Source organism: Mytilus edulis, chromosome 3 (assembly GCF_963676685.1).
Source record: "Mytilus edulis chromosome 3, xbMytEdul2.2, whole genome shotgun sequence".
Taxonomy (NCBI): Eukaryota; Metazoa; Mollusca; class Bivalvia; order Mytilida; family Mytilidae; genus Mytilus; species Mytilus edulis.
In genome coordinates, this window is record NC_092346.1 from 26,667,046 (window position 1) to 26,691,714 (window position 24,669).

A 24,669-nucleotide genomic window follows, 5' to 3' on the forward strand; every position below is an offset into this window, starting at 1 on the left:
ATGTAATAAAACTTAACATATTTATTGACCAACACTGAATAAGTATTCATTTTGTATTTCATAAAATAGTAAATGAATCAAACAAAATAAATCTCAGATTGGTCCCTATATCTATCATACATCATACAAACATATATGGTTATTTTTATAGTTAGTTCGTTCGAATTTCATATGTTGTACTGTTATACCACTGTCCCAGGTTAGGGGGAGAGTTGGAATCCCGCTAGCATGTTTAACCCCGCCACATTATGTATGTATGTGCCTGTCCCATGTTAGGAGCCTGTGATTCAGTGGTTGTCGTTTGTTTATGCGTTAGATATTTGTTTTCCGTTCATTTTTTGTACATAAATGAGTTTGTTAGTTTTCTCGTTTGAATTGTTTTACATTGTCATTTCGGGGCCTTTTATAACTGACTATGCTGTATGCTTTGCTCATTGTTGAAGGTCGTACGGTGACCTATAGTTGTTAATATCTGTGTCATTCTAGTCTCTTGTGGAGAGTTGTCTCATTTGCAATCATACTACATCTTCTATTTTATATTCTATATAAAAAAAAATTAAGACATTGACTTTGAATGATTTATGTCGGTTTTAGTTGACAAAGAACAAAACTTACATGATTTGATGTCGAAGGAACCTGTGCGTTATTCACTCCTGACACTATAGAACGAGGCATGACATCACTCATCTCCTGAAATGTCCATAAAGCATGTAAACATTAAGTAGAAACCTAAAACTATCAATCTATTCTACAAATTATCTATTTCATTGACGAGGTCGTACATTTTGTTTCGTATGCAATTATATTTCTAGGGAGTAGTTTGTTTTTGAGGGTATCAAGAAGAAGTTTTGTATGCACAATTTTGACTATAACTCAAGCAAATGGAACCTTATGCAGGCTGGGTTAAGTCTTATATACACGATTTTTGGTATAAGTTGTTATTGGCTTGAAATAGCTGTCAGTAACTGCCAGTAATCTCAGATATATGTGTCTTCTTGTTATTGGGATGTACAAGTACCCTGCAACGTCCGCATTGTGTTTTTGTAAGATGTATTTCTATTTGTATACATCTAATGAGTTAACTTTAGCCTTTTTAAACTGATCAGGTTCCTTACGTAGGACAGGTGCAACCGAATGCAGCGGGTCTAACCGTTTTATTAGATGCCAACTATTACTCTACTCTAAAACAAAAGTGTAACATCACATAGAAAGACACACTATAAAATATCAATTGAAATGGCTCAGCCAAATCAAAAGAAATATTTACAGAAAGAAGTGAACATAGACTAAACGAATAAATTTGTCATGTTTGAAATAAGTTTATGAATAATACAAATACGGCTTTCATTATCAACTGACTCACTTTATCTACATTTCTGGAAAAGTCGTCTTCATCATCAAAAGAAAAGTACTCATCAGAATCTGAACTGCTTTTATTCTTCTCAGGACGCAAGACTGGAAAAAGTAATAATATATTATATTATAATTAACATAATAACATTTAACATAATGATTTGCACAGCATTAAAAACGATAACATTTTACACAAAGTTATGCGTAATACCTACCACATAAAACTCTCGTTTTTGCGATGATGGTTACGAAAGTATCAAGATATCCTTAGCACCTTTGTGTAGTACCTAAAAGTTGGACGCATGTGCTTGTATACATGCGTGTGTTGTGTCTGTTTTGTTTCAATGTCTCACGGACATTTTGTTTAATAGATAATGTGCCACCGCTAATTCAATAAAAAATTGTATGATATGGTTTTCATGCGTACAACAGTTTCTTGATTAACCATTTTTCAAAACGAAGGAGAAAAAACATGAAAGCTGAAACTATAAAATGCTTTGAGAGCATTCGAACCAAAATTGTATTCTTAAACTGTTATGCTCTTTGATAAACAAATAAACTACGAACTATAATTTTGACGTCGTAAAATGTACAAGAATACAATTTTATTTTCAATTAAATATTATGATCACGTTTGTAACAAATTGGAAGAAATAAATGTTAAATGTCATTGATAATTTAACTACGAGCTCTTATTGGATGTATGTGCATCGGCTTTGTACTGTTAATGTTATTTCAGCTATGGACACTCTACAACATTGTAGCCAGAATATAATTCAGGACTTGACATCTGTTTTGTTTATCATGTCTTTCCGGTCTTTTTACTTTTTACATTTTCTCCCTATCTAATATAGTAAATACCCGAAATACAAAAAAAAATAATCAGTAAAATCGTCTCCAAGGGCAAAAGAGTTGACTGACTTTATAGAAATAAGAAGGTTTGGTCTGATTGCAAATAAGACAACTTTCCGAATGAGTCTTTTGTAGACGGTGCGTCGGGCGTAAATACAAAATATAATCCTGGAACCTATGATGAGTTTATTTGCAACAACTGGTTCGATGGCACTGCTGGTGTTGTTTTAATTCCCCGATGGTATCACCAGCCCAGTAGTCAGCACTTCTGTGCTGACATGAATTATCATTGATATGGTCATATTAATAAATTAACTGTTTACAAAACTTTTGAATTTTGAAAAACTAAGACCTTTTTACCTCAGGAATAGATAACCTTAGCTGTATTTGACAAAACAGTTAGGAATTTTGGTCCTTAATGCTCTTCAGCTTCGTACTTTTTTGGGTTTAACTTTTTGAATTCGAGCGTCAATGATGTGGCTTTTTAAGACGAAACACAACTTTAATTATCAACTTAACCATATTTTCTTATTTTTATATTTGTTTATTAACTCGTACGTTTAAAAAAAATCAGCAATGTTAAAATTGCAAGCAATGATTTGCAATGTCTAGCTAAAGATCAAATAACTCAACATTTGACAACAAATAGATAATTGCCATTAAATTCTCCCTCATAAATTCGTCCGAATTTAAAACATTTCTAACCTATCTACATGGTAAAGTTAGAGGCAAGTCAAAATGTAGGCTTGGTTTGCCCGCAGTAACTTATTTCTGTGTGATACAACATTTAATTATGATAATAAAACATTACAAATATATCCCAGCAAATACACATCTAGCTATTCTAAACTAAATCATTATAAATAAATAAAAATAATATACTATGCAGAACGTGTCGTTACTTTGAAGTTACTGTGAGCACCTCGATACAAATAATCCAAGTATCGGACTTACATAATACTATAGATTACCCCGCCAATATTCCCGCCTAAAAAATGACCGTGCAGTACTTACTAGACTTTTATACTGCACTCGTTCTATTTGAGCAGTCAAAATGCGTTGACTGTATATATTTCTATGTCATATACAGTCACTGACCCGATATCACTTTTCCTCGTGAATATTTAAATAGAAAATGTCGAAATAATATTTAATTATTCATACGACCTCTTCAACCTGTTCTTGTTACCAATGTATACAACGATGCGTGGATCGACTCAACCTTGTTTCTTTTGCAATTATTGGAAAAACATATTACATCTGTTAATATTTTTTGTTTGCAACCTGTAAATCATTATGTTTCATGCTTATGGTTGATATTTAAGTCCATACTCAAACGATTTCGTTCACCATCGAGTGTGAGTTCTTCAACAGGTAAATAAGTACATTTCATTGTGTTGTATATTTCTCCGCGAGCATGATATGAGGCCTTTTTAAAGGGGATTTTCCCCAATATTTAAATCAAATAAATAACATCAACGCATTAAACAACCATTGAAAATGTTGTTTTTGATTGCAGTATAAAGACAATAATAGTGCATTGATTTGACATATCAACGATATAAGGATTCGGCCCGAAACGGAGAAATAGATCGGCACAGCCTCGCATTTCCCCGTTTCTAAGCCTCATCCTTATATCGTTGATATGTCAAGTCAATGCACTATTATTTTCTATATATATAGATAATATCCAACCAGTTCTTCAAACTTGTTTTACAAACTTGTTCTACAAACCACAGTTACTAAAGACAGAAATAGATAAGGGAAAACCCAAATATAACGGAATAGAAATAAATCTATAAAGTCTCTGTTTCAGGTATTATTCTTATATAAAATGAACCATATACATGATATATCAGAATGTTACACGGAGCATATTTGATATTTGTAACTAAATTTGATAAAGCTGTGTTGATAAAAGTACTGTACATCAAAAGAGATGGCAAACTTTTGATATCCTTACGGCTTCCGGAATAGAGACTGATCCGTAACGATAAAATATATGCTAATATCTTTATCAAACGGTTCCATTATAAGAATCAATTACCATACACAAAAGATTTCTACTAGTTTACCTGCTAACGGTAATATTTGATTTTGCATGATTCTCGAAATACCCAATATCATTTATATATGTAGAGTATAAAATAAAAATTGTTCCTTCATGCGTAAAAATATTGACACAAACCCACCTTCATTTCTCGGAAGTACCACTGCACGGAGTTCGTTGCCTCGGATCAAGTCTCTACCATCGGATATCTGTATTGCATCTTCTAGAAAATTACCAAGACTCTGTGGAAGTGAACCTGTCTGAAAGACTTTATTCTTAACCTGAAGATTTAAAACAAGTGAATCTTTTCCAGATCCATCGCAGGATGATTCCATCGCTACCTCTTTCCCAGTGGAGGATACCGAATCTACATTACCTAATATATATGGGAAAAAACATATTGATAATAACTGGACCACATCAATTGTTGTAATCAACCTTTAATTTAGTATGCATTTTATTCTTTTTTACTGCATTCCTGTGTTTATGGGATATAATTCCGGTTAACAACATTGAGTATTAAATGATATGAGCAAATCACTATGTGATCCGTGTAAACTCATCGGACCTTTAAACAAACTTATAAGTAAGGGTTATCGTACCAATATTGTAATTAGATCTCTGAATATAGTTTACATTGGCACTAATATCGATTTTGTCATTAGTAAATGAATACACAACTAAATTGTACATCTTCTTTTGAGGCAGGATGTATAGAGACACAGACACGTTAATTTTTATCTCTATAGAAGTCGCTCCTCCTCACTATCCTACTACCTGTCGATACATTTATTTTTGGCATTGCACAAGTCATGTCTTCTCTGACTGTTCATGACGTTAACATACTAAATCCCTGGGATGTGTTTTATTTGATTTTAGTCTCTGATGCATGATTTTTTATTATTAATTGTTTTTGGCTTTTAACTAGCTGTCAGAAACTGCGAGTACTCTCAAATCTTATTTTCTTGTTAATTCGACCTGTTGATACTGTTTATAATGTTTTTTTGTTATTTTATATTAATATGGATCTTGTCTATATACCAGCTTTGATTATTTGGAATATCTTCTAATTTTCACTTCTTCTTACTACATTTGTATAAACTTCAAGATTTACCTGTATTATTAAAACCGGTTTATTTTCAAAAGTGATTATTTTCGAAGGGTTAAATATTTCGCAGTGGTGTCTTGTCATGGCTTTGTTTGGACTTGTTTGTTTGCTTTTTGGCCTTGAATGTTTGTCCCTAATATTTTATTAACTGTGCATTTGCATTCAAATATCGCAGATCAAATTTATTCGTTCATAGTGTATTAATTTACGTTTTTTGATTTAGTTAAGCCTGCCAATTGATATTTTATCGTGTGTTTTTCTATGTTGTGATGTTATGCTATCGCAGATCAAATTTATTCGTTCATAGTGTATTAATTAACGTTTTTTGATTGAGTTAACCCTTCCAATTGATATTTTATCGTTCTATGTTGTGATGTTATGCTATTGTTTTAGAAAAAGGGAGAAGGTTTGGTACCATTAAAACGTTTAATCCCGCTGCAAATGTTTGCACCTGTCCTAAGTCAGAAATCTGATGTACAGTAGTTTTCGTTTGTTTATGTAATTTATACGTGTTTCTCGTTACTCGTTTTTTTATATAGATTAGACCGTTGATTTTCCCATTTGAATGGTTTTACACTAGTAATTTTGGGGCCCTTTATAGCTTATTGTTCGGTGTGAGCCAAGGCTCCGTGTTGAAGGCCGTACATTGACCTATAATGGTTTACTTTTTTAAATTGTTATTTGGATGGAGAGTTGTCTCATTGGCACTCACACCACATCTTCCTATATCTACTTATACGCATAAATTAGCCAGTGCGATACTGGTAACATTGTCCTGTTGCTACAAAATAATAATTCGGAGTTAATATTGGTTAATGTTGGTTTTCGGACATGGCCAATACAGTGGTCAATACGGAAATTAATACGGAAAAAGGCGTAAAGCCCGTATTGACCATGAGCTTATACGATAAATTAACTTCCGGTTTCAATTTGCACACGTCTAAGCTTACTTAACAGCTAACTTTGGGTGTATCGTTATGCATAACACACATTTGTATTCATATTTCAAACTTAATATCATAAAGAAAAAGTTTAAATGATGTTCAGTGTTTTGTTACGTCTTTAAGCGGAAAAATTTCTCAACCTTAACGAGTACGACTTCCAATTATTTCTACTGTTTCATTTTCGTTGATCAATCATCAGAACGCAGACAATTCTAAAGCAAGAATAGTTGAACTGTCCGATTACCAGCCCAGTAGTCAGCACTTTGGTGTTGACATGAATATCAAATATATGGTCATTTTGATAAATTTACTGTTTGCAAAATTATGTATTATTCGAAATACTAACAATTTTTCATATCCCAGGCATAGATTTTTAACAATTTTGATCTGAGCGTCACTGATGAGTCTTATGCAGACGAAACGCGCGTCTGGCGTATCAAAGTATAAGCCTATGATAACCTATGATAAGTATTTACACCACTGGGTAGATGCCACTGCTGGTGGACGTTTCGTCCCCGAGGGTATCACCAGTTCAGTAGTCTGCACTTCAGTGTTGACATAAATATCAATTATATGGTCATTTTTATAATTTACTGTTTGCAAAATTATGAATTATTCGAAATACTACGGATTTTTCTTATCCAATGCACAGATTATCTCAGCCGTATTTGGAATTTTCGGTCTTCAATGCTCTTCAACTTTATACTTGTTTGGCATTTTAACAATTTTGATATTAGCGTCACTGATGAGTCTTATGCAGACCGATGGTAAACATTCAGTAAATGTTTTAACTATTTTGTGTTATCGAAAACCCTGGTGAGATAATTTTTCAGTAAAACAGAGATTTCTTTCGTTAAAATCAAATGCGTTGTTACATACACAAGCGAATTGAACAAGTTGAGATATCTAAACAAAATAAGATGTTGAAAAGGGAATACATATGACAAAAAATGGAAAAACTTATACCAATTTCTTTAGTTTGATGTATATTTCCATTTTTATCTTTGTTTGGTGTTCTTTGTTTCTTTTATTACTATATTATATAAAACAGACTGTTTTGACTGGGCGAAATGGATCAAAAGTAATCCCATTTTTAGCAAGAGTAATGAGTCAGAGACATATTTGAGTATTATTAAAAAACAAATTACCAGTCTAATCGATTATGGTTTTAATAGTTTATTATCTATTAAATGCCAAATTTCTTATATGACGTGCTTCTTTCGCTTTATGAATAAACCCATGCTCTAAATCCAATATTTTTTTTTGCACATGCGTATATTGACTACTGCAGAATAATGAATTTTATCAAATTGGCATGCATTTAACATGTTTAATATATTTCATTTTCTTAAAACACTTCCAAACTCTTAAATAATGCACATGTTGTTACTAATTCATTTATTATGACTGTAATGCGTTGCATTCCGAAATTGACATATTTGACCTAGACACGACAACCGTTCATGCTGGCTGTTCAAAACCTCCTCCCTCTGAAAAATCACAGTGCCAGCAGTTTGCTTCTTTACAAACAAAAAGGAAGGTTCATGGAAGAGCCTGCACAACGATTTACCCTTATACACATCGGACATAGAAATTACCTTAATTGTCTTAATCAGAATCGAAATAATTGATGCAAGCTATACTTTATTGTAGTTTTAACATGCATTATAATCGAGTTATTTTAGTCCTCACTATCGCTCGGGCAAAAATAATCACGAATATATAATGCCTACCCATGTTAAAACTACAATAAAGTATAGCTTGCATCAATTATTTCTTAATTTTTGTAGGGTGTCAATTTTTGTCTAGGAAATACTTATCTGTAAAATTTGTTTACGTTAACGAATGATTTTTTTTTTTGGCTGTAGAATTGAAGATCGTGTTTATGATTTCAACAAACTCGGGGTATACCGAAAATAGTCTTCATGGCATTACGAAAAAGAAATTTATGAGATCTTTTGAAGTAAAACGTGGCCATAAACTATATAATCAAATTGTAAGAAAGAGAGTTCAACTCCTTCAATCATGTTTCTTTAGTTTATAGTTAGATTTTCATATATCGATTTGGTTGTGTACTCCGTACAATTTCTCCTATATGGATTGATATGAGCATACTAGATGATACATTTTATTTGATCATACAATTCCAGCATATAATGCAACTCATAATTTAGTTTTAGTTGTAGATGAATTGAAATTAACTAAATTTAATTGTAAATAAAATTGGAAACTAAATTTACCTTCATCTGGTAGAATCACTAAAGTTGGTTCTTCTTTATCATTGTGGATAAACTTGTGCATTGCAGTTATACTGTGAATAAATTTCACGACCGTCTGTACCAATGACCTCCTTTTCTGTAGTATTTTGTTCTTGATTCTTACTATTAAAGTAAGTGACCCTTTCTCGGCACTCTCTAATTGAATATCTATTTGGTCAGCATTTATATTTGCCTTCAGTTCATTAATTTTTCTAATTTCTTCATCAGTGTCTACTATTCCTTCAATGAGGAATTTTATTGGTGTGGTACTTTCAGCTTAAAAACAATGTTAAATGTTATTCTGCAAATGCTACACATGAAGGTACAGGTGAAACACGCTAATTTATATATCCCAGTATGAAGGTAAAAAAAAAATATATAAAAATCATTTTACGGAATAACTCAACCAACTGACAATTTAGGCTTTTCGAACCTATTTGCAGATCTTATGATCTTGACTTAATGATTTTTTTTTGTTGATTTTAGTTTTTTCTCTACTCTTCTGCAGTTTTGTCAAAGACAGGCAAAACTCATAATTGAATGGCGATTATTCCTATCGTAAGTTGACATACAATTATAACCATGTCAAAATGGAAAATGGAAATGGGGAATGTATCGATGAGACAATAACACGGCCAAGGAGCAGAAAACAGCCGAAGGCCACTAAACAGATTTGTTTAACCTTTGTCCTGTTGTTTGTTTGTTTTTATGCCCCACCTACGATAGTAGAGGGGCATTATGTTTTCTGGTCCGTCCGTCCGTCCGTTCGTTCGTTCGTTCGTTCGTCCGTCCGTCCGTCTGTCCCGCTTCAGGTTAAAGTTTTTGGTCAAGGTAGTTTTTGATGAAGTTGAAGTCCAATCGACTTCAAACTTAGTATACATGTTCCCTATGATATGATCTTTTTAATTTTAATTCCAAATTAGAGGGTTTACCCCAATTTCACGGTCCACTGAACATAGAAAATGATAGTGCGAGTGGGGCATTCGTGTACTGGGGACACATTCTTGTTCTTTCTTTTTTTTTCTTTCAGATTCTTTTTATAAATCAAGTAAAGTTTACCAGTATATATGCAACAACGCACCAAAATGCTAAAAATTGTCATTTAAGGTCAAGGTTCAGCAAACATGTGTATAGAAAGCAGGAAATTCGGCAAAAAACGATCGGAAAATTGTATAAAATTCTTCAAATCTCAAATTTTACACTCATAAGTTGTTCTAAAAAAAAAGGAAATTGTATTGTTTATTCACAAATTGATGTAAATATTAAAAGGGTCACCGAGTTAAACGGTAAACAACACTGAAAGACATCGCGTTGTAAACCGTAAAACGTCGGTTTTGTATGTAATTCACGACAAATAAGGTTTCTGCAACCTAAGTCCGTATTCTAAATAAAAATCGATATAAAAATGACCGATTTGAAGATTGTTAAAATTTCATAGCAAAATATTCCCACAAAAAGGTAATTTTTGATCGTCCAAGGTTCTAATCACAACTTCCTTCGCGAATTTGATGAGGCAAACATAGGTCACGTTACGGCATTGAACATCAAGAAAAACTCATTTAGCTAGCAAAAGCCCTTACCTTACATAGTATAGTTTTAACGGAAAAACTAACTGTTTAATTTATAACAATATAATTTCAGATAAAGAAATATGACATATTTGAACCAACCGTAAAATCTAAAGAATTCAATTATCCTTTACAATATGCGACACAAAAATTGTAATAGAACAAAATAAGCATGTTTTCCTACAGACTTGTTTACAGAATCATATACATACATTGTAACAACGTAATTTGTCTGATTCCTTACGTATATAACATAAACTTCAATCAAAACAATTATATATAAATTATATAAAAAATCTTTATGAAAATAATTTTGATGTTTTATGTATAAGGTTTTTTTTCTCATGCAATTTTTTTAATGCATGTACATTTTCTTTACTAATATGCTTATTTTAAAATGATGCTAGAAATTCAGTGATGACTCAGAAAAAAATTTGTTATGATTGTAAATAATTAAAGGCAACAGTAGTATACCAGTGTTCAAAAATCATCAATCGATTGAAAGAAAACAAATCAGGGTTACAAACTTTAACTGATAGTAACACATCAAATATAAGATGAAAACAACGAAACAATAGAAACACTGAAGTGCTACAAAAAAACAAACAACAATGCAACACACACAGAAACGAACTATAAGATAACAACTACCGTTTGCCTGCCTTGAATCAGGACATTTTAAGAATCACATAAACTATAAGAGGAAAACAAAGAAACTACAAACTAAAACCGAGGGAAACACTTCAACTATAGGACGAAAACAAAGGAACTAACTTCAATAAGATACTTGTCTTTATCTTATTCATTAAAATATAACATATCCGTAACCTAGTTGTCGTCTTTAATATAAAACAACACAGACCTTCTTTATAAAATATATCACATATTAAAGTAAAAAAATACATTTTAAAATGATGAGCCAAAATAAAAAGAATTATTCAAAAAGTTGGACAATCGTGAAAACACCATAATATCATCTTCTTTAAAAAAAGAAAATTCCATGCAGATTTTGACATTAAGATAACAAATATCAACTAATTGCAATACAAAAAAAAATTAAGTTATTACATTGATTTCAAAAGTTTCCATTTCGCTTAGTTAATAAAAGCTGAAGTTGAAAATTTGATTTTTATTTGTCGTTGAATCTTTTTCTTCTTTTTGGTAATGCATTTAGCAATGCATCTTTGCTAATTGATATTAGATTTCCCAATTGATGTTTTTTTTAATACCGGTATATGAGATACCGGTATACGGACTAGAACCCAACTGTATTTACATTGAAATTATACAGTTACATTTATGTAATTATTTTCAAATACAAATGTATGTATCATTTGATAGCAGTTATTCCCTTTACATATTGTGTATGTGTGTGTGTGTGTGTGAAAAGTCAGGTCAACTGGGTATGCATTTCTTTGATTTCATACATTTTTTTTTATGTAACTATCTAGAGAGAAAAACGTGAATTTGTATCTTTTTTATTTTTTATCTTTCATTTTAAATATTAATTAATAAAATTTCTTTTAAATTTCTTTCATTTTTTTATTTGAATATAGACTACATTAATTTAATCGAATTATAGAATTCTTGTTAAAGATTTGTATTTATTTGACGTATGTATAAAAATGTTCAGTAGCTCTTTTCTATTCCGAGCAAAATAAACTAGAGGCTCTAAGAAACCTGTGTCGCCCACCTGATATTCTATTTACAATTGATGGATGAAATATTGCAACCGTTATACTTTTACTTTAGTTTCACAGATATAAGTCAAAAACTGCATTTTCTGTCTAAATTCTATTTTTAGCCACGTCGACCATGTTGGTTGGCAAGCAGGGTCACAATTTTTTAACTTGATACACTAATGATAGTTGTGGCCAAGTTTGGTTAAATTTGTCTCAGTTGTTTCAAGAGAAGACTTTTATAAAAGATTACAAAACTTTACGAACAATTGTTAAATTGTCTTTAAAGGGCAATAACTCCGTACAGGGTCAAATGACCAATTTTATCACGTTTACTTATTTATAGATCTTACTTTGCTGACGTTATTGCTGTTTACAGTTTATCTCTATCTATAATAATATTCAAGATAATAACAAAAATCTGCAAAATTTCCTTGAAATAACGTTTTCAGGACAGCAACTCAAAATGGGAGTGTCTGATTAATCTGAAAATTTCAGGGCAGATCGATCTTAACCTGATTGCACAATTGTCCCCATGTCAGATTTGCTCTGAATGCTTTAGTTTCAGATATCTAAGCCAAAAATTTCATTTTACCCCTATGTTCTATTTTCAATCAAGTCGGTCATCTTGGTTGGCAAGCTTGGTCATTGGACACATTTTTAAGCTAGATACTCTGGTGATGATTTTGGCCAAGTTTGGTTAAATTTGGCCAAGTAGTTTCAGAGGAGAAGATTTTTGTAAAAGTTAACGGACGACGACAGACGACGGACAACGATGGACGACGGACGACAGACGAAGGACGCCACATAGCCAGAAATTAGTAGTGGTTTCGCTAATTAATATTCATAATATGTAAATGAGAATTGTACCACGTGATAGTACTTTGAACTGGACTGGCTTGATAGGCTTGATATCATTAAAATCTTTAAAACACGGATATTATAAGTTGCCCGTCACAGAGTCCTTATTTACAATCACTTTGATATTTCCGTAAAGTTGTCAGGCGGTCAAAATCAAAACAATGAATTTTTCGTGCTTTCGTGAGTTTATTCTTCTTGAAATAGTGACATTTTAATTTTACGTGGGAACCTAGAGTTCAACGACTACACATACAAGGTTTGGACTTGCTTATTCTTTGGAAATTCAAGTTTCATATTTCACCCCGGCAACCTGTTTTTGTAATGACCTTGTAAGCCAATTTTCAACACGAAGTTTGCAAATTTGACGTTTCAGCCATTTTAGCCTGTATTTTATACTGCAATGTTAAGAGCCTCTCGCTTCGATTTTTAAAATAGCTCAGGAACCTGTATTTTTGCAACAACAGTCATTGTGTTTCGTTTAAATGGTGTATATTGTTGTGTATATTCATTTTCTGCCCCGGCAACCTGTCTATCACTTAAGTTTAAATTAAAACAGACATTTTTTCAAAATTCCCTATCATTTTAATGCAATTTCCGTGACCCGTATCCGATTTCTTTAGTATAATATTCAAATAAGCAAAGTGGCGTTGATTTCTGGATATGAAGTGATGATGAAAATTCAAAACGAAAAGTCCTTAATCAAAAGACAAAATCAAAACCTCAATCACATCAAACGTATGAAAAACACATTTCAATATAACTTACGATCATTTTATTCGATTATTTTTGAAAAAAATGTCGCAGAACTGTAATATGTATATTGAAGTAATAACTACATGAAATATTTACTAACCATCAAGAGTTCGAACCTTTTCTTTTATCTCATGAATGCTCTTTCCTATGTAAATGTGTATGACTTTACCTTGGCTGGTCATAACAGAAAGTTCCTCTGAAAAGAAAAAACAACATGGTAAAGAAGAATGCATTAAGGTTTATGTACCCTTCTGTAGCCATTTTTGTACTAATTTTTCAAACCTAAATTGTATCAAAACTAAAGATGTAATAAATAATAGAGATAGGCCATTTAGTACATGTTCCAAGGGGAAACTTGATGCAAAGCATTATTTTTTACTGTTTCATTGCATTTGATAGAAAAAGAGGACTTTGTGGCAAATAAATCAAGATTTTTATAGAAAATCCACAGCCTTTAATACAGAGATTTTTGTTATAAAATTTGAAACATAAATTACTCACTTGATTTTCTATGATGTGCTAGTGTTTATGTTTTACAAAAAGTTCTAAGTAACCTGTAAATTCCAAAACACCTCGTGCTGAGTCACTAAAGTCGAGCACACCCTAAAAGGTGTACTTGATTTTGGCCATATTTATACTTGTCTTAACCAATAACTACATTTATAAACTTGTTTTAATGAAATCAATGCTAGCACTGCATGCAATAATCCTATATCTATCAGTCATCAAATTGCCAAATATGAGAGTACAAGGATAAAGGCTGTGGATTTTCTATAAAAATCTTGATTTATTTGCCACAAAGTCCTCTTTTTCTATTAAATGCCATGGAACAGTAAAAAATAATGCTTTGCATCAAGTTTCCCCTTGGAATATGTACAAAATGGCCTATCTCTATTATTCATTTTGTCTGTAGTTTTGATACAATTGAAGTTTGAAAAGTTCGTACAAAAATGGCTACAGAAGGGTACATAAACCTTAAAAATCCTAAGAGAACATGTAGCGTTGTAAGCCTTGTAAGCCATGATACAATTAACACATGAATTCTTACATAAATGGATAGTTTACCAAATCGTGAGATTGATAAACAATCGACACACAGCACGTGGAACATGTGACAAAATTATAACTGAATTGATCGTGCCTATTTTTTCTACATAAACACTGTGTATCATCGCCACCGGAAATTGGGTACTAACGAAGTGGAGAGAAATAGAAAAAGAAGTAAACAAGTTAAGAATTCATTCAATTTAAAGCATTTCCACTCATTTGATGAGGGTGCCGCTTAATAAATGATTTACTGATATATAATTCTTTAAATTATTACGCAGATAAGTGATAAATTAAGACAAGATTTTGTTTTATACTCCAAAACTTGCCACTTAGTACCGGAAAATTTCGAGGTCGATCGTCCTCTGTCGTCCCATTCTCAAGATATTGAACTGTTTTTCATTATTTTTCCAGACACGTTTTTAGATTATTATAGTGTGGCATCATATTTACTGATTTTTTTTGTCAAAAAGATGTTTTTTTTACAGAATATAGACCATATAAAATAAAGTCTAGGGTACGGCAACTTGCTCGTGTTGACAAATCCACTGTATGGCAACTTGTTTTCAAATGTATGGCAACTTGCTAATTTTAGAATATGTATTTGCCGTCCTTTCAAAGAAAATAAAGTATTAAGTTCAAATATCAAATTATACATTAGATAAAAATACCATCCGCTTGACAGAATTTAAGATGTATACACAATCTAAGGTCAGGAGCGGACTTAGGCGGGGGCGTGGCGGGCTAGAGCCCCCTCTAAAATTTGCAAGGCATGGGTTGTCTTCAACTTATTTGAGTATCAGAAAAGACCATTCCATCTTTTTTCACATTCAAAGTATAAAAATTTGTCAGTTGAACAAAATCAACGTGATTACTTATCAACTGACTACGATTGATTAAAGTTCTAAAAATGTTATAGACTTCAAAGGAATGTGTCACACGCGGAGCTCAGCGTTTGTTGAAAAATGAAATAGGATTTTAGCAGTTAAAGTACAAACAATTGTTACATTGTATTTGCAGTTTTTATAATCAATTTCTTAATAATCTAAGTTCCAAAATATCCCTAGAAAATAAATATAACTTCGTAAATGCATCTCATTCTGATTTTAGTGGTTGGTGCAACACCACAGTAATGTAAAGTTTGTTACGAAAATCAAAAAAGTAAAAACAGATATTATGAAAGGACAATAAAAAATCACGGCAAAAAGTAGAAATTTTCGTTTGAAAAATCTAATACTATTATTGGTCAGGTGAGCTGTTGCGATCTGTCTCGTCTCACTTTGCTTCCGTCGGTCCGCTGGTCTATCCGTCAACTCTTCACATTTCTCAAGTTAATGTCAAATTATTGAAACCATATACAATTGGGTTAGACACATTGAGGATCTGCAAACAAGGGTTATTTTTTTCGGTGACGTTTCTGTATTTCTTTATGCATGTCACAACTACCAGCACCATGTCTTTAAAGATTTGGTTGAGATATTTATTACCTGATATTGCTATATAGATCATTTTTCAAAAAGTGAGGGTGTCTTGATTGTAGATTTGTTTGCTAAGAACACAGAATCAAAATAAATTTTTCGCATAATCTTCATCTTCTGCTTTTTGGGCTGCACCTTTATAACTGTAGCTTTATAAACTCATATGTATGCAATATAAATCTCTAAGTGCGTAAATTAGGGGTGTTAGGAGATTGTTGTAGATTTTTCTAATTTGTAGGCGAACTTGCCATCATAACTCGTTACACCTCACATTGTTACACCTCTGTCCGTCCATCCGTCAGTCAGTCACTAGTGGTTGTAGATTGTTGTCAGGGTAGATTTAAGCGGTTCCTGCTTGAAACTTTAATTTTTCGCTAATTTAATCTCACAATAGTTTGAAATACCTTCATTGCAACCCTTTAGAAGAATATTTCAATGATTTTACCTACAAAAATGTCATATCAGATAGCTATGCGAATAACTACTTGGCGCCCCCCTCCTAATCTGAAATCCTGGATCCGCCCCTGAAGGCTTGAACACAGTCCTATTACATCTTTAAAACCAGATGTATATAATTTGAATACGACATATACAAACGCAGGTAAATGTTGTAACTTTCGAAAAGGTATGTCACTGTTTCACTGACCTGTTTTTATGCTCTGACGTAGCGTTAAGTGTAACCCATGTCCGTGCGACCCGTCAAATCAAATAACATGAAATAAGGACTGTTTGAAATATTTTTCAATCCTGACGATGCATACTCATAAATTCTTTTGGAAAAATCCACGAAAATGTAACAGTTGATTTGATAGCATTCATTTATTTATTTGCCCTGGTAAACAGTTTTGTTTAAAAAAAAAAAAAAAAAAAAAAAAAGTAATCGGTAAATTCTTAGTCGGGTACACCTTTTTATATCAAGGCGTACCTAAGTTGCACTTTTTTTCTCTTAATTAAGAAAAATGGTTTTAGCATCTATCTAAAGATTAGATTATTTACACACACACACACACAATTGGGGATAACTGTTTATTTTGAAACACAATTAATTCACATTTGTATTCAACCAAACAGATCAGACCGAGATCCATACTTTAGTTTCAAAACAGAGAAGGTGACTTTGTTTGAAAACAAATAATCACGTGCTACTATATCTTTTAACGCAAACGCAAGTCTGAAATTAATTCGAAACACAATTCAAGATTTATTCCTCCTAACTTTCGATGACTGAAACAAAGTATTTTCTTAAATTTTTACAAATGAATTATTTCAGAAATTAAAAAAAATAAACAATTTAACCCAGCACATACTTTTATGTGTCTGTCCGAATTCTCGATCGTGAGGTTCGGTGGTTGGCGTTGGTTCATCTCTATCATATTTGTTGTTTTTCATAAATGGTTTTGTTACGAGTTAGGCCGTTAGTTTTCTTGTTGAATCCTTCCACATTTTACATGTCGGTGCTTTTTATAGCCGACTTTATAAGGTACAAGTTTTCGTTGTTGAAGGCCGTAGGATAGCATGTAATTGCTTTCATACACTTACGATGGACTGTTATCTTATATGCTATTACACCACATCTCTACTATTTTTATTAAAAAAAAAACAACAGCACCAACAAAAGATGAATGGTCGGTTTATTTTATTGAAATTACAAAGTTTCACCCTAACAACAAATTATAAGACAACAGCCGTTAGTAGTATAATGATATATGAATATATTTAGGATAATATGGTTGAAAAACCGGAATTAACGGCGTATATTTAATAATATTTGATAAGTAATTTATTTTGTATATTTGCAAGCCTGTGAAGCTTTGATATCGACAAAATACCGTCAATTGATATTATCTAAACAGTTTCCTCTTAAAATTACAATATATTGCAAGACGCCGTACAGACAAAAGTTGTTATTTTGCAATTCGCCGTACAATAAACAAACAATGCTTTTGTCCATATTCTATTAAAAACATCTTTTTGACAAAACAAATCAGTAAACATGATGCCACACTATAATAATCTTAAAACGTGTCTGGAAAAATTATGAAAAACAGTTTCATATCTTGAGAATGGGGCGACAGAGGACGATCGACCTCGAAATTTTCCGGTACTAAGTGGCAAGTTTTCAAGTATTATACAAAATCTTGTCTTAATTTTATACTTGTTGGCCTTATAATTTAAAGAAATATATATCAGAAAATCATTGTCTTCTCTCAGTAGATTATTCTAAATTTTCATTGAGGATAAGCATTCCCGCCAAAATGTTTCGAAAACAAAGGAAAGCATGCAAAACAATAAACTCAAGCTAGCGTGATCTGGTACGGATGATCCGGCTCAGATCACCCCTGGTAGAACAAAAGAGCTGTGATGTAAGTAATTTACATCAGAATGAGACGCGGTGTGTTAGTGTAATATCATCGCGATGGCCGGAGGGCGGAGGTCGATCTTACGCTGAAACATCAATTCTGAATGGGATAACTATTTTACATCCCAGCTGTTCCAGATTAGATAAAAACCGATATATGCCTCCTAAAATCTAGTTTAGATCGCCACACAATCCTTAAGGATGTACTTAGGTGAGGTATGGTAAAAATTAAGAAATTAAGAAATTAAAATTGATACTAAAGCTGGTAGAGCATCAATTAAGGATAAAGATAAGCTAAAAATATTGATAGGTCATGGACCTCCTTTTCGAGATATTTGAGAGATTTAAAATATGGCGGGAAAAGGCTGACTCGGACTTTTACCTTATATTTGCATTGGTATTATTTGGGTCTCAAAACAAAAAGAAAGAAAATCAAGAATCTTCTAAAATTTTGGTAAATGACCTTTCATGAGCTATTAAGTCTTGTATGAAAAAACAAATGGGTGTTATGGGGCAAAATATTTTACATTGTATTGTATGGAAAAACACCAAGGAGTCCGAACATTTGACACAAATTCCAAAACCTCACCTAAGTACATCCTTAAGATATACTTTATATATAATTATATAGTATATACCTTTTGTGAGCCCTGGACACAATGCTTAAATATGTTATATTACCAGTGAATATGCATCCAGTTGACCTTGTGTAGAATTTTTTTCTCATTGTTGAAGACCGTACGAATGCCTTTTGTTGCTATTAAGTCCACTTTACATAAACTTTGTTAATAGTTGTATCATTGGCTATCATACCACATCTCCTCATTTGTATAGAGAAGTCAAAATGAAATATAGATGTTTGATTCCATTGAAAAATGACGAATAAAAGCATAACAACCACGGTAGGACTCAGCACGCTCTCGTGAATACTTAAGAAGAAGTTAAAAATAAATTTATCGGCTTTGCTTTGAACTATATGATCCACGAACATACATAAACAACCACAATAACGTTGTTATCAAAAGGATCTTACTTCATATCTATAATTGTGATAGTTCATAATAAAAGTTTTGATTACTTTAAAATACTATATTTCTACTGTAAAGGTAACATTATTTCATTCATTCGAATTTAAGAAGACTCTTAAAAACACGAAAACAGTAACACCTATGAAATATACTTTCTTTAATAAGGATTCAACGAAAATTCAACAAAACTATGAAGAAAAATACAGGAATTGAAAGTCTAGTTTATCTCAGTTTTTTACGGAGCCCCGCTAGGGACATACAAAGAAAAAAAATATATTGTGCGCACAAAATAAGTAAAACAGTTTTCACTTGACCATGATCTCATTTCATGGATCATTGAACAAGGTTAAGTGTTCGTGGTTAAGTCGAATTCTCAGATACCATATGCAATAGTTCTTCTATATTTGGTTGTGTTAAGAATATGGTATTCAGTACACCAGTAGTTTATTTGGAACTAAATGTACTTGGCTTTATCGTTATCCATTTACACTACGACGTCTTACAAAGGAATTCCGGGATTCCCCATGGATTATAGGGCAGTCATATTATAGTTGTTATCCTGATCGGACGTCCCCATTTGATGAGCGGCCTAAAAGATAACAATTGACTCAAGCCTAGGATTGTGATATTATAGGTAATATATTGCATACACTATCCCTATAAAAATCATTACAGTGGGGTCAGAAGTCGGCACGATTCCACTGATTTCCACTGCGGTTTATCGGTGACATTTATTCCCGCCGAATTTCATTTTTTTTCTTTGTTTTCGCGAGAGGAAAATCTTTGTTTCTTCTCTCCCGCGATTGTATTATTTCATGGCGCGCTGATTTATCAATACTATTGATATTTGCGCGAGTGATATATTCGTTTCATATTTATATTGACTGTGATTATCAGACTTTCCGTGTGATAAAATTCCCATCCCCCTTTTTGTAACACAGTTATAAAATACACAGATTTGCATACACCTAGAGAATAAGACAAAATAACCTTATAAAACAAACTACTAGTGGATATTATTGATTATCTATTTGGTTTATTTCAGGTTTTGTTTCTTTATATTATACAAATCAACACATTTTTTTTTCATTCATTGATATTCCGTTGAGCGTCAGATCTTCTGATGTCAGATATCATTTATATGTTTTTCTTTTGTTTTTCATAAATTATTGATACAACTGTGTGCGTCAGATCTTCTAATGTCATAGTTGTTATCAATTTTTTTTTTCATTTTGTTTAATTGTCTTGTCGGTTTTACCGTGTGAAAAGTGTTCACTCATTAAAGAATGTGTTGATAATAAACTTGTACTAATCAAGTATTTGCTGGCGTATCCGAATCGACGTATCGTATAACACGTATATGAGGAAAGGATAAATTAAGGCTAGTTGGTCCCGATGAAAATATTTCATAATGCATTTAATTTTTATTGAGATCGGGGTAAAATCATTATTGTAAGCAAATCTACCCGATACGTATACGTCGATCCGTGCACGTTTCCTGATACGTGAATAATGCAAATGCTCTAATATTAGAGGTTTCCAGATTTGCTACGTATCAGGTACGGTTGGTACGTAACACAACCGTTGGTGTTGTTTGGGAGGTTGACTTAATGCATGAGATTATTGTATGTATCATGATGAAAATAAAGAAACAAAATTGCATATCAGTGATAAAAACCTTAATCTTTTATTTTATAACGATTTCTCTGCTTCTAGAAAACCTTGCACGTGATAATAGAGTTTTTTCATTATTCACGTATCTATATACGTGCACGGATCGACGTATACGTATCGGGCAGATTTGTATAAAATAATATTTTAGTCCCGACCTCAATAACAACTAAACAGATGTAAAAATACGAACCAAATATTGATGAGATATAGTTAAAACACTAAATAGTCATTGCTTTTATAAGATCAAGAACATACATGCTTCGTATTTAAGAACTGTGTACGACAATTGTAACTTTTTCATATACAAATATGAAAGGATCAAATCGAACAAACCTGCCGAGTAAAATTAACGAGAACAGTATGTACTAATAAAAGTGTGTTAATCGAGGCGGGTCAAGAGGGAGAATAAGGGGCCCTTACCTAGGATATATTTATTTTAAAAAAAATCATTGAATTTTGGCAGAATATGGTCCCGGTCCCATTATCAAACTGCTTATAAACCCGTAAACTTAAGCGAGACTATCCCCATCTCCATCTCACTTCTAAAAAGAAATCTGGATCCACCACTGATTGCTACACAAGTTATGTTTGTTGATTTACTACCACAGTTTATATCTAAATTTGTTGGAACTTCCAGTATGTATTGCCCCTAAATCCCAGCTTCTTAAAGTTATTACGACACAAAGATATTGATTTGGGTATTTGGGGATGCATTTTTGTAAGTCCGAGATTATTCTGACGTCAAACGGCTGTTTTGTCAGACAAACTGGGGCCATGGGGCTATAACATCATTTGTGTATTCTACACATTTTTTTCGGAATTAAGTGTACTTTTATCAAATTCTCCATAGTTTGCAGCTATTCAGTATAAAAAGGAAACACATTTGATGATATTATCTAATTGAGGTCTGGATCTGAAATATCGATGCAATAGTAGTCCTTTGTTAATGTATGTTAATATATTTAGGGGGTGGGGGGGGGGGGGGGGGCGTTGATGACAATTTCGCCGTGTCCAAATAATGAGATCGTCCGTTTTATTGCTGTAACTGGCACATGTTGCTTGAATTGTTCAATTTTCATGTTTTCTACATCCCTTTCAATCACAAACTTAAATCTTCAAGAAATATTCATTTTCATCAGATTCTCTTTTATGTATTTTTTAATCGTAACAGTGTAAACACATGAACTACTTTTTGATACCCAGAAAGGAGCATTGAGGGCGTGAGCGATCCGCTTGGCATACATTTGATTAATTTTTTTTTGTGGTTTTTATTGGGTTTTATTATTTCCCTAATTTGTTTAATCCTATATTTTCCATAGACGCGCACCTCTAGATAGCAAATCATACATCCTCCCCTTGTATGCTATTTCGAGGATCAGGGTTTTTAGAAAAAAAATGCAACCAACCCCCTTTAGAATGATATGACTTATAAAAAATGATTTATTTGTAGAATCGTTTTTAGTTCCTCGATAATGAGAGACGCTAGAGACAGAAGATGTTTTTTCAATGTGTTTTAGAAAGTTAAAATAAAACATGAAATACATGTAGCCGAAAAAAGGGTTAGGGTTGCTAATTGCTTCGGACTGAGAGTATCAATCAAATCAATCACACCTTTTCATCACTGGCAACTGTGTTTAGCATCAATTATGTTATGAAGTATTTACATTTATATTGTCACGTATAATACATCTAAAAATCGTAAATAAAGTACAGTAAACAAATTAAATACATACTCATATCTTTATTCAACATGTTTTCAAGTTGTCTACATCTGTAAGGTGCACTCGTGCTAACGGTTTGTGATACGTGTAAAATAGGTGCACGAGGATAGTTTCTAACTTTTGTCAAACACTTCCATAACTCAAGGATCTTTCTTCAGGAAAAAAATAGTTAAAGTATATATCTCAATTGAAATATTTTTTTGATATAAAGTCGGATATTATAACTTCTTTGATATAATTTGATCAACTCAAACAATTAGACACAGTCAACACTCTAAGCCTCATATATCTGATTAAAGAATGAGGGGTGTACTCGATTCAAAAAAACGTAACCAAAACGTTCAATTTTAATGATTCATTTTTTACAACCTTCACCTTTGGGAACAAAACTATATTTTGATCAGAGAGATTAAGAAAATAAAAGCTATTTTTTTTTTTATAGACTTCTTTTAATGTTTATTTATATTTTCCTGACTGTTTTAGGATCAACGTAGAATTGTATATGTTATATTTTGGTTCCTTTTTCAATTTTCTTCTAGAATTGATGCAAGCAGGGGGGGACCCAGCCATTTTAAAAAGGGGGGTCCTTAACCAGGCTAAGGGGGGTCCAACTTCATGTCCCCATTCAAATGCATCGATCGGCCAAAAAAAGGGGGATTCCAATCGCCCGAGGAACGAAATACAACAGACGTGGTCATCGTCGTTTTCAGTGCAAACATACGCAAGTTGTTATTGACAAGGAATTGCATATATACAACATGTATAGTCAGGAGTTTTAGGACATACCAACGATGCTCAACTATTTGAATTAAGTTATTTATCCGTCATTGATTTTTATGTCTGCCCTTAGTATTATAGGTATGTGAGTTTTAATATACGTTTAACTATTCTTCTTGTATGTTTTGCATTAAAAATATCTTTATCGGGACAACCTTGCTTAATTTATCCTTTCCTCATATACGTGTTATACGATACGTCGATACGGATACGCCAGCAAATACTTGATTAATGCAAATGCTCTAGAGGTCGGTCATTTACAAACGTATCGACCGTATCGTATACGTTGACGTATCCGCATCTGCAGATATAACAAAAAACAGTATGTGATCCCGAGCTTTGATTTTATGTACTTTCAATAATGCAAATTGGCAACTGATTAATTTCTAATGCAAGTTTTTAATTGTGAGTCGAAGGAATCGTAGTTAAGTGCATTAAAATAAAGTAAACTTATCAAGGTATTTTTTTAAAAACATGTCGAACACAAACAAAGCAAATGTATAACTTGGAACCATTTCAAACTGCCGACCTTGATCATGATCAATGTAAATATCTTCTTACAACTGTGTACGTGAAAAAAAATAGTAGGTGAAATTGTCTGTGGTCGCTGCATTGTAATATATTTACCAAATTATACATGTTCGTTTTCTAAACAATCGAACCCTCAAATTTCTAGAGTAACTTGAAAAAATAAATAAGTAGCCAAATTGTTAAATACTGAGTACATAGAATAAAACAAAATATTTGATATTGATATATGACTTTAATCAGAAGAAGACGATGACTGAGATGAAGACGATGAAGATGAATCATCATCCAACATTTTTCTTTTGTTTTTAACAAGATACTTAAGTATATTGTTTTTCATTTTTTCATTTTCTTTGATCAAAGTTTTGGTATCATTCTTTTCTGATTTTCGTTTCCTTTTCCTTTTGGATATTTTTACTTTTTTTACTTTTTCACATTTTTTGGCAATTTTTCTGGCCTACATCAGTCTCACGTCCTCATCAACGTCGTTTTCTGTTCTGGTGCGACCAGATTACCAGGAACTTCGTTGTCTTCTCGAGTTGTAGTTTTTGATGGTTTAAGGGTGGTACACGGGCTTGGCGGAGAATCAATGGAGTGGTCTGGAATTGAAGGGTCTGACAGAGATGAATCA

General features: G+C 32.4%; 1 protein-coding gene across 1 annotated transcript in view; it reads right to left on the reverse strand.

The window, feature by feature from the left end:
- LOC139516107 (dual serine/threonine and tyrosine protein kinase-like) overlaps positions 1-24,669 on the reverse strand; it is a 162,217-nt gene that overhangs the window by 87,148 nt on the left and 50,400 nt on the right. The window contains exons 3-7 of the mRNA XM_071305960.1: positions 13,527-13,622; positions 8,548-8,841; positions 4,398-4,631; positions 1,364-1,455; positions 616-690 (exon numbers count right to left, since the gene is read on the reverse strand). Coding sequence (XP_071162061.1) covers positions 616-690; positions 1,364-1,455; positions 4,398-4,631; positions 8,548-8,841; positions 13,527-13,622 — 791 coding nt within the window. The remainder of the gene's footprint in view (positions 1-615; positions 691-1,363; positions 1,456-4,397; positions 4,632-8,547; positions 8,842-13,526; positions 13,623-24,669) is intronic.